General features: G+C 37.6%; 2 protein-coding genes across 2 annotated transcripts in view; one reads left to right on the top strand and one right to left on the bottom strand.

Moving 5' to 3' along the window:
- Positions 1-7,595: 7,595 nt before the first annotated feature.
- Positions 7,596-15,801, top strand: part of col28a2a (collagen, type XXVIII, alpha 2a) — a 41,360-nt gene continuing 33,154 nt past the window's right edge. Inside the window, exons 1-4 of the mRNA XM_051709560.1 lie at positions 7,596-7,691; positions 8,500-8,649; positions 12,124-12,698; positions 14,689-14,709. Coding sequence (XP_051565520.1) covers positions 7,667-7,691; positions 8,500-8,649; positions 12,124-12,698; positions 14,689-14,709 — 771 coding nt within the window. The 5' untranslated portion in view covers positions 7,596-7,666. The remainder of the gene's footprint in view (positions 7,692-8,499; positions 8,650-12,123; positions 12,699-14,688; positions 14,710-15,801) is intronic.
- Positions 10,282-15,801, bottom strand: part of LOC127447628 (C-X-C chemokine receptor type 1-like) — a 154,227-nt gene continuing 148,707 nt past the window's right edge. The window contains exon 3 of the transcript XR_007898400.1: positions 10,282-10,339. The gene's annotated coding sequence lies outside the window, so the exon portion shown is untranslated. The remainder of the gene's footprint in view (positions 10,340-15,801) is intronic.

The following is a 15,801-nucleotide window of genomic DNA, read 5'->3' as shown; positions in this document are numbered from 1 at the left end:
CTGTTCTGGAGTAGGTGCTCCGCATGTGGTGGTTCCCTGTAAGGCTAACATCATGCAATATATATCTTCCGCTAGTTCGTTTCCCTGTTGGCAAACTGCGTCTTCCTAGGGCAGAACCCCTCTGCCCCAGTCTCCATGTCTGTAGTAACTCCTCCACCGTTGGGTAGGCTCTACCTTGAAGACTCTCCACATGATCGGAAAGACCATGTGACGTATTCTTCCACTTAAATATCCCCCCCTCTCTTTGGGTGAGGTGTGGTCTCCGTGGTGTCTTCCCCTTGGGAGGGACACCCCCCGACTAGACCTGGCAGCCCAGTCGGATAATCCCCCTTCTTTTTTAGGGAGTGGAAAAAGAGAAGGGGAAAAGAGGCCACGACTGGGTTAAGCCTGTCTCTATCTTTTGGGTAGTTGACTTGTCCCCAAAGGGCCGTTCGACACTCATAACTATGTTGGGGGAGGTTACGTGTCGACCTGGTGTGCTGGCTATGTGGCACACAGTAGTCTGCCCACCACACACCGCCAGTTCACATAACACAGTTCAGCCAATTGTGGTGTTTCGTATAGGGACCCCTAGTGTCACTACATCGAAACAATATCGAGTGAGTGACAGATAGGGAACGTCATGTTTACTCGTGTAACCTCCGTTCCCTGATGGAGGGAATGAGATGTTGTGTCCCTCCTGCCACAACGCTGAACTACCCGCTGAAATGGCCGGACCTTATATCGGCTCCTCAGCATAAAACCTGAATGAGTGGTTGCATACCAGCTCCTTTTATACCCGTATGTCCGGGGGAGTGGCATGCAAATACCACTTGCCACTTGCCTTTTATCAAAGACCAGAGGTGTCTCGGGCTCCCAAGAGTGACCCCTAGTGTCACTACATCGACACAACGTCTCGTTCCCTCCATCAGGGAATGGAGGTTACACAAGTAACCATGACGTTCTGGATGTGGGAGGGATTCATGGGCCACTGATTTATGCCTATTCGTCTGGGCACATACCAAGCAGGAATCTTACAAAAAAGAGACAATCTTTCTCACATTCAGGATACAGTACACTTTGTTAACATTTTGAACAACTTTCTCCTTGGCAACGTGTGATATACCATGATAGTGTCTACACAACATTACTAGAGCAGTGTTTGGAAGTGCTAATCTGCTTTGTTTGTCTCTCAAAAATCCTTGTGCATCAGGTTTTACATCATTCGCAGCCCAATGTTCTAAATCACTCTGACTTGGGTTTACATGTAAAACTTTATTGTCTAAATCCTCAGTTAACGTAGAATGCATCGTAGGCACGTCCGTGCCCGATTTCTTTACAGGGTTAATGGGTGTGTTGTATGGTGAGTGAGTGGGAACCAGGATGCCCTGCTGGAGTAGTTCAGCAATAACTGGTCAGCAGCTATCTCAGCAGTTCCTGTGTTTGTAGTGAGAGAAAAAAACTGCAGGAAAAAGGAGTTGTACAGAGTTATCCTCAAATGAGATTTTTGCACCAATCTTATGCATTAAGTCACGTCCGAGCAATGAGAACAGTGAATTAGGAATGATAACATTGTGGAGTTTTCATTGGAACCTGGACGAAAGCATGCATTTTAGAATCTGTAAATGCCCCTGCGCTAGACAGTTCACGCAGCCTGCATCCCATATCCTCAACTGAAATATCACCTAAATTAGTGGTTTGTGATTCTAATTAAAGAGGCGATCTCTTTATCCATGTTATTTAAAAGTGTGTTGAGAAACAACTGTCTATGAGCTCCCTTGATCGGTAGGGCTGACTCTTCAGTCCATGCCTGCTTAAACCTGATAAAGAACGCAGTTGGTGTTTCATTCTTCTTTTGTTTGGTATTAGCAGCATATGAAATGTCTTGATTTGATGCAGCCTGAGTAGTCAAGAATTTATCCAAGTGTTTAAAGAAACCTTCAACAAAGGTAGTGGATGCCCATAATAATTCTGGCGGTTCAGTTACCTCATCTTTACTTCTAGTCACAACTTTGTTAGTTTCAACGGACATGTCGTTTTTTGGATCAAGTGCGGGCACCTCTTTTATCAACTCACATTCATTGCATTCCGAAGGGAGAGTTTTGGAAAGTATGAAACGATAGTCTCTGCCTGTAAGCTGACTATAGGAAGTCAGACATTTAAGCACCGCCACATACTGATGTATGATACATATACATGATACATATCTTTACTGACAGCCATTGCTTCTCTCACCGAGAGAGGAGATATTTTGTAACCATTTGGGACTTGTGCGAATGGAAACGCATGGACAGAGCTAACAGGTGGGGGACCGACAGTCTGCATAAGGAGTGTTTTTTCAACACACGATATCTCATGAGAGATGTTTTGACTCTTCAACAGCGTGTTTAGATTAGGGTACAGCTGTTGTTTTACAACAGACTCATACTGCGGTGGCCGATCCTGTGTGTCTCCCACCTCCGTGCACTGAGGGGGAGAGACACAAGGAGGGGCACTTGGTAGAGAGGTTAGACCTAGAGCAACTTGTGCAGCAGAAGCGTGCTGGGCCCATGACCCAGATGTCGATTGTTGATTCTGACTACTGTCCTTTTTTCTCTCGGTGCCCTTCTCCCAAAACAGCTTCATGTCTTTCCATATAGAAAATGAAGTTTTCATGTAATTATAATCCCACACTGGGTCTCCCCAGCCTCCCGTGACCATAGATTTCATGCTAGCCATATCTGCGGTTTTAAATGAACCTTCCCTTGGATAAGGATCTATTTGAGTTTTACCCTCTGACCATCCTGCCAGATTACTCAAAAATGGTTCTGTGTTGAAGCCTTTATTATTTCTGAACATCCAGTCTCTGGGTGTTTCCCCCAGCATTGGCTGACTTATCTTGTTCCCCATTCTCACAACTCAACAAAGATGTTTCCTCCTCAGTGATATAATAGACAAACAATTTGATGACCAAATATTCTGCAAAAAATATTTTTAGGCTTTACTTTTGCTCTGACCACTCTTTTTGGTATAAAGAGGTATAAAAATTCTTTCATGAGCAAAAGGACACAAAGAGTACTATAGAAATAGGATCCCACTGAAAAGTTTCAGAAAATTATTTCATCTATTCCTCTTCCCACGTCTATAGCTCATGAGGCTCCCACTTCCAAACGGAAGAACCGATCTGTTATAATAACATATACTGAAATATGTTAAAGATCTTTTGGGCGAAAACTAATGTATTTCTCTGCGGACAGGATTGAAAATAAAATATGTTTCTCTTACCTGTCCGAAGAAATCCCCGTACTGGCCACCAGAGTTGTTAGATTATATAATCCTATAATCTATGTAGTTCGACCTTTTCGCACCCAGCACTCTCCGTTGTCCTCTCGCTCAGGAATATGCTTGCAAGGGAAGAGACTCTTGACACAAAATTTATATCAAAGCATCTTAAAAGGTTTATTGACAATCAAACATATTTATACCAGAAAAGTGCGTAAAGGAAAATCATCATACGTCAATAACAGACATCTCTAAACTCAGTCTAAACTCTCCGCTATCAGAATACCAGTTTATACCAGTTTGTACTAAAAGACGAGCTTAAGAAATCCTTGAGCTTCAGATAAGGAGAGCAGAAGGAACAGAAAAACAAGTGCTACGTGTCAGTAAAGGCTAGTGGTAATGGAGGCCCAAAATGAAAAAGTAGGCCTGAAACTGAGAGCAAATCTATGTTTCTCACAAGTATATTAAAGGAATATTCCAGGTTCAAGTTAAGCTCAATCATTCGTGAAGCAGACTCAGGGTACGATTACACGACAACGATGTACTAAAAACAGAAACGTTTTTCCTTTGCGTTTTTGAAAAGTTTTGCGTACAGATGACAACGTTGTCAAAACGATCCCCGTTCACACGGATCCACAAAAATGACTAAAAACGATGTATTATGCATGCCAGGCCAGTAGTTGGCGATGTCACTTTGTAAAGAAACACTACGCGCCTGCGCACATGAGCATTATTCCACAGAGCGGTGAGTACAAACATTGAAGATGGCGAAAGCATCAAGCAATTTTGTCTGGACGGATGATGAGGTTGCTTTATTACTACAATTACTTTGCTGGAGAAGCGTCAATAAACTCAAAATCTTGAGCAGCACAAACACAGTCCTGTAGTCCGCCATTGTAGTTTTGAATGTCTTGCGCATTGTTTTGAAGTACTCGCACGCATGCCTAGAGACTGAACACGTAATACGCGTGCGCATGACGTCATTGTTTTCACAAATTCATGTTTTTGTATGTTTACACGGAGACGATAATGGCATTGTTTTCAAAAACTTGCACTTTGAAACCCGTTTTCAAAGGTTTGTGTTTTCAGGCCCTAAAGCACCGTTGTCGTGTAAACGAACAGCCAAAATGCATAAAAAGTTTTCCGTTTTTAGTTGAAAACATTGTCGTGTACTCTTGACATTTTCTCAACCAGCTTCTTGAGGTATCACCCTGGGATGATTTTTAAACAGCATTGAAAGAGTTCTCATCTATGTTGGGCACTTATTGGCTGCTTTTCTTTATTATTTGGTCCAAGTCATCAATTTCAAAAACTTTTTTTTTTAATTAAATTTTAATAAATTAATATGGTGGCACAATTATATTTTTGTCTACAAAACTAATTTCAAACATTTAAGCATACGCCTTCAGATCAAAAGATTTTTAAGATCATGAGAAACATTTCAGTCAAGTGTTTCAAAACTTTTGACCAGTAGTGTATATATATATATATATATATATATATATACAGTATATATATTCTTGTTACAGTCTAATTGTCTTGGATACTTTTATTCTGATGCAGTTGAAACTTTGTAATGCAGCACTTTTCGTTCTACTGTCTCCTTAAGATGAATCGCTTATGATGTAGCCTATTATTACACATTAGTAAGTCGCTTTGGATAAAAGCATCTGCCAAATGAATAAATGAAAAAGTAAATGTAACAGCATTTGTAGCATAATGTTGATAACCACAAAAATTAATTTAGAATCGTCCCTACTTTTCTTTAGAAAAAAGCAAAAATCGAGGTTACAGTGAGGCACTTACAACGTGAGTGAATGGATCCTGTAGCGGTAAAGTCTTGTAAGAAGCATAAAATAACAGATAGTTCTGACTTTGACTAGATAAGCCTCGTTCAAAGCCAAATATTATCAATATTAATGCGCTATATTATATCAATTGCGCATATTCAATTGCCTGGCAATAGTAAACAGCCTACAGTTAAAATACTGAAGTATATTTTGCGACAGAAGAATTGTTTATTATGATTATTATTATTAATTTTTTTATTTTTTCCCTCCCCAATTTGGAATGCCCAATTCCCAATGCGCTCTAAGTCCTCGTGGTGGTGTAGTGACTCTCAGTTGTCTGAGGCCGCCAATCCACGCATCTTATCACGTTGCTTGTTGAGCGCGTAACCGCGGAGACGTAGCACATGTGGAGGCCCATGCTATTCTCCACGGCATCCACGCACAACTCACCACGCACCCCACCGAGAGCGAGAACCACACATTATAGTGACCACGAGGAGGTTACCCCATGTGACTCTACCCTCCCTAGCAACCGGGCCAGTTTTGTTGCTTAGGAGACCTGGCTGGAGTCACTCCTGGCTGGAGAACTCGTGACTCCAGGGGTGGTAGTCAGCGTCGATACTCGCTGAGCTACACAGGCCCCCTGATTATTATTATTATTATTAAAAATGTAACTCTTTATTAAACACTGGAGTTTTTATCACATTGCGACTGCAACTGTTTTTAAAAGCAATACACCACTCAAAATTGTGCATTACAGTGATTTTACCATTGTTAAGTGGGGTTTAGGCACTCTGCTTTGCATTGAAATACAGCCAGTCTTGTGGCGTATTGCTTTATTAGCATATATATTTAAATAAACAGGATTTATGAGGACTTTTGCTTTACTATTTCTCATAGCACAGCAGTGACAATTATACTTGACTTGAAAATTTACTTCACATTGTGGTGGTGTTTTAAGCCAGTGCAATACCCTGATGACCAGAAAGAAAGAATGTGACAATACTCCTAAAGAAAAGATATGGGGTCAAGCCCTGATCACCATGACAACCAACGAAGCATCCTGTGGAATGCCTGGAGATAGCTTAAAGACTTGTAAAACTAACCCCACCCATATTTCCCTTTGTTTGCTTATTCTCATTTATCTTGAGCGTACCATGTGGCATAAAACCCAAGTAAAATCAGTTTCTTCCTGCCTTAAAGGAATAGTTCACCCAATAATACAAATTCTGTCATTATTTACTCACCCTCATGCCACTCTAAACCCTATATGCTGTTTTTAGAGCCATAATTTAAACAAAAAAGGCATTATAAGAATACATGTCTGAAAAAAGTCTTAAGAATTCTATTAGAATTTAGAAACTGTGTATTTGTAAAGGTTTTTGATATAGAAAATGTTTACGAAACTTAAAGAGCTGAAATGTGCTTATAAAAATCTTCACTTCGGTTCTGCTGAAGAAGGAAAGTCATACATATCTGGGATGGCTTAAAGGTCAGTAAATCATGAGAGGTTTTCATTTTTGGGTGAACTAACCCTTCAATGTTTAGATAAACGTTTCAATATATTATTTGTGTATATTTATTTGATCATACCCCTTCCATTTGGTTTCTTCGGTTTCCCCGATCATATAGTTAATTAGGAAAAAATGGTTCTTTGAGCCAGAAAAAGAGACAGGAGCAACAGTTTAACTGACATTAACAAAGCTTAATGACTGTTATTCTGTTTGTAGTTTTTTAATATTGTAAGAATATGTTTGCAGTAAAAAGTTTAACCTTGAACAAAGATCCACGTCAGTTCTTTGCCCAGAAGAAAAAAGAAAAAAGTATTACTTCCACACTGTTATTTTTTCTTTGGAAAAATTTCGATGCAGGTTTTTCCATACAACGGCAGTTATTTGTTACATCGGGTGTCAAACTCCAAAATGTACATCAAACAAACAAACATTAAAACATCATAAAAGTAGTCCATATGACTTGTGCACTATATCAAATCAATCAAATCCCTTTAATGTCACTCAACCATATACACAAGTGCAACAGTGGGTGAAAGTCTTGGGTGCAGTTCCAAGCAACACAGCAGTTTGTCAATTACATATTCCAAGTCTTCTGAAGCTATATGGTAGCGCTGTGTGAGAAACAGATTGAAAGTTAAGTCGTTATTCACTGATAATCATTGACATGCAATGCAAGTTTTGATGTAATAAACGTCTAAACACATTCTTCCATTCAGCATACAGATTTGAAATATTATGAGGATGAGGCAATAGTTCTTTTTTGGGCATAATTTGGGTAAACTGTCCCTTAAAATTTGAAATCTGAGCATATGGCTTTAAAAAAAGTTTTTGGAAAAGGTATGTGAGAAGTGTCTGCCGTGTTGCATTATATAGCATTTAAGTTCATTCTCTGTGATATCTGGGGGGAGAAAGGCAATGCTAAAGCTTTTGGTGGGCCCTCCTCCCCTTAAAAGTGGGAGGGAAATGGGTTGTGTCAGCTCCAGACACAGGGCCTGAGGACGTGGTCTACTTCTGTTCATCCAGGCAGGACTGCACTTTACTTCAGTGTCTCCCTCACACCTACACACATACTCACACACACTGTACCTGGAACGCAGAGCAACACACCTGGAGAGGTAGCTTATGGCAAGAGGCTTTGCTGCCAGAGGTGAGTCATTTGTCATTTATTACTTAAAGTTTGACAAATTCTGGCCATTTTATCCACATGCAATAGCAAGCATGCTTCTTTAAGTTGTTAAGCTAAGCATTTTTATTTGGGTAATTTGGAAAGTAATATGCAGCTCTGAGTTAAGCAGGGTTTTATAATAATCATAATAATAATATCAGTGTGACTGAGAGATTTGATGTTCCTTTGGAGAACTGCATATAGTTTATAGTATTTTGGTTAATGCTTAAGACATATATATATATATATATATATATATATAAATGGGTAAATGTATTTGCAATATCACCCCCCAAAAATCCATGTCACAATTCATCTCAAAATATATTCTGCACAAAGAAAATGAAGCATAATTTAGGGCCATTAAGAGTTTTTGCATAGTGACAATTTTAATTACAATTAAACACTATTTTCAAATTCATATTACCGAACGTCTGCTTTTCGGTTGTTTCAAAATGTTTATTATTCTACTCATTATTGCAACACTGTAATCAGTCTAAAACAAAGGCAAAACAACAAATACTACCATTATGGATAAATACTTTACAGTTTAAATAATATGAATTATTTGCATTACAGTAATGATAATTAAAAAAAATTGCATTATGGTAATGAGATTATTTGGGGATTGTCATTAAAATAACATTACAATGCCAAAAAATCTTAATGGTCCTAATGGTTTCTTATTTCTTTTATTTGATGTTGGGCTGAAATATGATGCAGACATGTTCTTGACAGGTTTTGTGAGATTCACCCATTCAGTGAGCATTTATGTATTATAATTTTGCAGGAGTGCCAACCATGCCTCAAACACTGTGCTGGTTTTTGTTGTGTTTGTGTTTGCTGAGTGTTTGGGCTCAGGAGTTCTATGAGGAAAGAACCGGACCAACACGAGTGAAGACCAGGGGGCAGACTTCAACCCATAAACATGATGGGCAAGGTGGGGCACCTCTTTGTTATGTGTCTGCCAGGATCCATGATAAGTCTTTGACTTTTATTGTGCTTTAATATGCATGACATGATAAAACTGAATGAATACACCGACCATTCTAGAGCTTTTCTTTGAAAGATGAAGGAAATGCATAAAAGATATTAGATTGTCTAGGAATTGTTGGTTCGTAATACAGCAGGGTTCTAATATCCCCCCCCCCCCCCAAAAAAAAACTATATAAAATAAACTATAAGTTTTAGGATTTTGAAAAGTTTTAAACTAATTAACATTATGGGCTCTATTTCTGTGAGTGCTACGACCATACGCAGCGTCTTTTTTGTATCTGTGGGTGTATGCGCACAAACTGTGTGTGTATTGTATGTAAATGAAGTGGCGCAGTGTGCAATTTGCTATTTTCCTGAGAATCACTGCACTAAGACATTTCAGCAGCATGTCTGTTTTCAGGGCAAAGTCCAAACTCAGTTTCTGCATTTGCAGTTTGGAGATTCCACCAGCAGGTGGTAATAAAGGCCATGTCCAAACTCTGAAAATAAGGTGGATTTTCAAATTATGTCCATGATGATCACTGTTGTAGCAGTTTTATGAAATAAATATTTATGAGATTTGTGTTAAACTATCTTTAGGTCACGGTTTATTTTTCAGTTATTATTATTATATTTATATTTACAATTGTATTTATGATGTCATTTGTATTGGTATTTTTCCACCTGTTGTCGTAAATCATGGCAAAAGGGGCCGTTGGAAGAAGTTGGAGAGAGTGAAATGTTTGGATTTGGTATGATTATTTTGACCATTTTGTTATTTTTATTATTTTTTTTTTGTTTCCATTCAAGTGTAATTTGAATTTAGAAACATTTTTGGTTGAATTTTTTTGTGTATCAATAAATTTATGTAATTTTTCTAAATCAAAATCGACCGGTAGAAGTAAAGTGCGTGCCGATACAATCGCTGGTGCTTGACAGGGAATGGACAGTATAATAGGACACAGACTGTGGAATAACTAGAGAAGAACCTCAGAATTAAATTGCACTTGACCCAACCCATTAGTGCTTTGCACGTGAAATTTCGCCAAATCCACTTGCGCCTAGACAAAGCGCATGCTTGCACGAAAATGTCATGGCCATGCCATGGCATAGTGCTGCTCATAATCCGTGCACATTATTCCAAATAAAAAATTCTTGGTCTTTTAACCAACTGACTCTACATAGCTGTTTCACTCTGAAATATGTCACACTATGGAAATAGAAATTTGTGAATGCCATTTCATGTTGACCTTACTGCGGAGACCTAGCGCGTGTGGAGGCTTCACGCTATTCTCCGCGGCATCCGCGCACAGGGTTGGGGAGTAATGAAATACATGGAACGGGATTACGTATTTAAAATACAAAATATAAGTAACTGTATTCAACTACAATTACAATTTAAATCATTGGTAATTAGAATACAGTTACATTCAAAAAGTATTTTGATTACTGAAGAGATTACTTTGCATTTTATTGTCATTTGTTGCATTTAATATTTAGTCCTTTCAGATGGAAAACATTTATACATATAAATGATGCGATCCAAAGTGCATTTGAACAGCAGTGAAACACTTTCTTATGATGTGTTACATTCATACGAGCAGACAGAGAAGTAAGTTTGAAGTAAGTTTGGAGCAGATGAAATAGAAATAAACCTTGTGTAAATTGTCAGCTTTACGCTAAGCTAAAATGCTATTTCTAGCCATTTTACATGCACGTTACCAGGCACGATCATATATTTTTATCAAGAAAATTCACGTTAGATCATAATTTCTTTTTTTCTAGTAAGACCTTTGATATTAGGGCAAAAATCATATTCTTGATAATAATTTTTGTATTGTTTTCCTGTAAAAATATTTTAAAAAATCCTTAAAACAAGATCAGTTTGATTTATCTTGTTTTAGAAACAACACTGCATAAGATATTTAGGTTTTTCAGAGAATGTATTTTTAACATGTGTATTTTGTCTTACTGTACTGGCAGAGTTTTTATAGTCAAAACAAGTGAAAATATCTACCAGTGCTGAAGAAGTAATCCAAAGTATTTAGATTACATTACTGACCTTGAGTAATCTAACGGAATACGTTACAAATTACATTTTACAGCATGTATTCTGTAATCTGTAGTGGAAAACATTTCAAAAGTAACCCTCCCAACCCTGTCCGTGCACAACTCAACATGCGCCCCACCGAGAGTGAGAACTACATTTAGCGACCACGAGGCGGTTAACCCAACGTGCCTCTACCCACCCTAGCAACCGGGCCAGTTGGTTACTTAGGAAGCCTGACTGGAGTAACTCAGCATACCCTGGATTCGAACTTGCGACTCCAGGTGTGGTAGTGTCTTTACTTGCTGAGCTACCCAGGCCCCCTATTTTTTATCTTCTTAATATGTCATATGTACTAATGAGACACCATTAGTGCATTTCATGCTACTAATGGTGAAGAAACATAAAAAGTCTTAATACCTAAAAACATGCAATGTCATGTTAAGACATACCAGACATACTATAGCATTGTATCTAAAAGCCATCTGGCTGAGGATATGTTTCAATGTAGTGATTTTGGAACCCTTAGGCATTCCCCTTCTCTGTTATTCTAACATTAACATGATTTATTAATACCTGTATAAGACCTGGTAGGCAATTTCTTGTCACCAGTGACATAAAGACTGATGAGCTGATGTGTTGAAAGAAAAACCGGGTGATGAAAGAAAAAAAGCCAAAAATGATCATTAGGAGACTAATAGGATCAGTGTGGCAATATTGACTGTTTATACACAATCAAACTAAATGAGCCTATGCTGATCTTTTTTACTGGAATATTTCAGAGAGAAATGTAAAATAGCCTAATAAGTCAAATTAATAATGTAATTAATTATGCTTAGTTTGTCACAAAACGTATTAATGAAAGACCGTGTTGAATTCCTTTGATTTGCAGTTTAGTGAATTCTTCTTCAAATTCAAATTCAACATTTGTTGTGGGTGCGGCCAATTCATTACAAATACCAGCTCACAAACTGAAATGAAACCGATTTAAAAATTTTGAATTTTGTGGCTTTTAGTCAATATCTGTTAGCTTTTAGGCCAACTATATGCTACTGTACTCCTAAAAGTTGACATAATCATCTTTTAGCAAATGTTCCCAGAAAACATACCAAAAATATTGATGACTCATCTTGCACTAAGGGGCGTATCCAAATTGTGGTCTAATGAAATGCTCGCCAGAATGAGAATATCCCTCCCCCTAATACCAGCTGACTTCAAAAGCAAGTAGCAAATCATGGTTGAGTATTTAAAGTGGGTAAAAAGGGACAAGCCCTTCTATATGAAATAGGAAATAATGTATAGGAAATCTGCCAACACGGGACAGAAAACTGCACTTTTCTGAATATTGCCACTCACCCCTTACCTTATCTCTATCTGATTCTCTGACATCAGCCATCTTGGATGAAGACTGTGGTCTGGAGTTGGCCTTCCTGCTGGACAGCTCTGAGACGGCCAAAGATAACCACCAACAGGAGAAGCAGTTTACTTTGGACATTATAGAAGGTCTACAGAGCATCCGCTTGGACACAAGTCGCAAACTCAGCTGGAGAGCCGCCCTGCTTCAGTACAGCAGCCACGTCATTGTCGAGCAGACCTTCAAACAGTGGAAAGGCTCGGAGAACTTCAAGAGTAGCATTGCACCCATGGCCTACATCGGACACGGCACTTACACCACTTACGCCATCACCAACATGACCAAGATATTTCTGGAAGAATCCAGCCTGGACAGCATCAAGATTGCCTTGCTCCTAACAGATGGGTTCTTCCACCCCAGGAACCCTGATATCTTCTCAGCTATGGCTGATGCAAAGAACCAGGGCGTGAAGGTCTTTACGATTGGCATCACCCGTACTGCCAATGAACCAGCCAACATAGCAAACCTGAGACTGCTGGCCAGTACGCCTGCCACCAAATTCCTTTATAATCTGCAAGACACAAATGTCATGGAAAAAGTCATTACTCAAATTGTAAGTATGATGTTTTTAATATTGTTCTCTTATGTCATCTGTAAAAGTAATTTGCTACAATTCTTACAGAGAAGTTCTAGAAAGGACTTTTTTTCTAGGCATGCACCAATATGAACATTTTTGACTGATACCGAATTTAAAAAAAAACTATTGGCCGATACCGATATTTTGTCACTTACCATATTTTGTCATCAGATCACTGTTTTGCTTAGGAATTATGTTTTAGAAGCTTACAAAGAGCAGCAAAAGCTTTTGTTCTACCAGTAAGTAATTTCTACTGAACATGGATTGGATCTGACAGGCCAACATATGACAGGCCAAAATTTTAAATAGAGCCATAAAAAAGACAATAAAAAAATATTGAAAAATAACAAAATATCAAAGCATGATGCTTGATGTAAAAAAAACAATATTTTATACTTCTAAAAGATTTTTGCACTTCTGTTTTTGCAGTTCAAAACAACAGAACTCACATTTTACATCAGAACATCACAAATGCATATTATGCAAACATATTATGTTGGGCAATTCCTCGGAAATGTCAACCACATCAATTAAAAATTAAAAGTTACCAATGGAACGCCCTTTTAAATTCTATAGTGGTGTAATGGATAATGGAAAATGCCATCCAGATGCCGTGTTTACAAAGCGTTTGGATGCAGATGGTTTTAATTTGGTCATTAACTGGCAGATAAATACTGGCAGCCGATACATCAGTGCATCCCTACTTTTTACACCAATGTCCCATTGAAAAAGCCACCTTAAACCAGTCTACGTTAATTAGCTGGTCTCCCAGCCTTGGCAAGCTGGTTGAAAAAAAATGGTGACCAGTTACAAGACTTAAAATATTTACTTTCCATTTATACATAGATTTATCTAAATATTAGTCTATCTAAGCTGGCTGGTCTTAGCTGGCCATCTGGCTGGTTTCGAGTGGTCAGGCTGGTCTATTTGCTGGTTTTAACAGATTTTTTGGGCACTTATCAGCTAGTCAGGCTGGGAGAACAACAACTAAAACCAGTTAAACACCATCTTGTCCAGGCTCTGAGACCAGCTTAAATCAGCTAAGACCAACAAAACATCTTAGACTGGCTTAAGGATGTTTTTTTGTTTTGTTTTTTTCCAGCAGGGTTTTAACCTTAAATCTTGATGTTAAATAAAATAGTAACGGTTTACAATGAGGTTCCATATGTAACATTAGTTAACAACATTAGTTAACATGAACTAACAATGAACAATACTTTGACAGCATTTACTAATCTTGGTTAATGTGAATTTAAACACATACTAAGACATTTTTTAAATCAAGTGTTGTATTTGTTAACATTAGTTAATGCATTGGGAACTAACATGAACTAACAATGAACAATTGTACTTTTCTTAAATAACGTTAACATAAATGCTGTAAAAATATATTGTTCATTGTTAGTTCATGATAACTAATGCATTAACTAATGTCAACGAATGGAACCTTATTGAAAATTGTTACCAATAAAATAAAGTTAATGGACATGTTACTGTATATATACACTACCCAAATAACTGGACCTCTGGTGGTTAACTATCAGCCTTTCTACACTTCAGTGTGAGTAATCACCTCCTGTTGTGGTATTTCCTGGCATTCATTTGAGTATGAGTCTTTGTATAATCCACAAATCTTTGTTTTCATTCCCTTATGTTGTTATACTGTTAAATTAATATATATCAAACATGTTTTGTTTTTCTGGATTTGTGCCGGTTGTAAGCAGAAACACTATAATTTCAATGTTAAGCAGGACTCAGCATGTTAAATGCTAGTGTTTAATTTAGTCAAATTTAGAGCTCGGGGGAGATTTGCACAATGCATAGCCTGACATTAACTATTTCTCCAAACTGTACAAATGAAAACCTTTTGAAATAGCAACACTTACAATTACAGGTACAATATACCAGCTAAAGTGTAAGTAGAGTCTAATTTGTTTGTTGTGTTACATGTGTTATATCTACACAGGCTCAACTGGCAAACGATGGGGTAAGTGCACACCATTTAACATCTTTTAATTGAAATAACTTAGGCTACTGCAGTGTTGGGGAGTAGCAAAATAAGCTAAGCTTAAGTAGTTAAAGCTAACTAAGACACTACTTCCTTAACTACATTTTCCAGTAGGTTGACTGACAGATTCATTCTACAGTAATAGTAGTAAATAGGTTTGTTCAAATGGTTTGTGAAACGTACTGATTGAAAAATGAGTCACCGATTCAGTTCTCGATTCTCTCAAGCAGACATCCTAACGCAGCATTTAGGCTAGTAACTGAGCAAACTGAGGTAATAATTAAACACACACTAATGAACTGTAATTTTTCTCATATGTAGCTGTGAAAAGTCTGATTCATCATAGTAGTAAATAGGTTCGTTCAGATGGTTCATGTAAATGAAATGAACCGAATAAAAAACAATTCACCGATTCATTCTCTATGCTGCACTTTAGGTTTAAAATGATGGAGCCCCATATAGGACAGGGCGGGATTTTTTTTTTTCCTGAAATCGCAATAGTTTTGCATTCCCTCGCAATAAATTGACCACGGTTTTACTACAGTAACCATATTTTAATCACGATATTAGTAGTGAAACCATAATATAGGTAAACGTAAACTATGGTAATACAAATCATAATTTTGTGGTTATTATGGTTTTACTATACAAATACCATAGTTTAACTATGGTTTTAGTATAGTAATATTGTAGACTGTAGTAACCATAGTTTTTGGCAGAAATCATTTTTCTATAGTACTATTGTAGTAACCATGATGTTTTGTTTTTGTTTTTTGGCGGAAACCATGGTTTTACTAGTAGTAACTATGAAAAGTAAGTTAAGTAAGCATGTGTTTTTTCTGGCACCAAGGTATTTGTAGTAAAACCATAATAATAACCACAAAATTATGATTTTTATTACCATAGTTTTAATTTTCCTGTATTATTACTATGGTTTTACTACGAATATCAAGGTTAAATTATGATAACAAGAGTAAAACCATGGTAAATTTATTGCGAAGGAATGTAAATCTTATTGCAAGGGCACACAAAACATATTGTGAGGGAATGCAAACTATTGCGAGGGCACGC

Source organism: Myxocyprinus asiaticus, chromosome 10 (genome assembly GCF_019703515.2).
Source record: "Myxocyprinus asiaticus isolate MX2 ecotype Aquarium Trade chromosome 10, UBuf_Myxa_2, whole genome shotgun sequence".
Lineage (NCBI taxonomy): Eukaryota > Metazoa > Chordata > Actinopteri > Cypriniformes > Catostomidae > Myxocyprinus > Myxocyprinus asiaticus.
The sequence above is the reverse complement of the archived record's forward strand: the minus strand, read 5'-3'. Positions and strand labels throughout refer to the sequence as shown.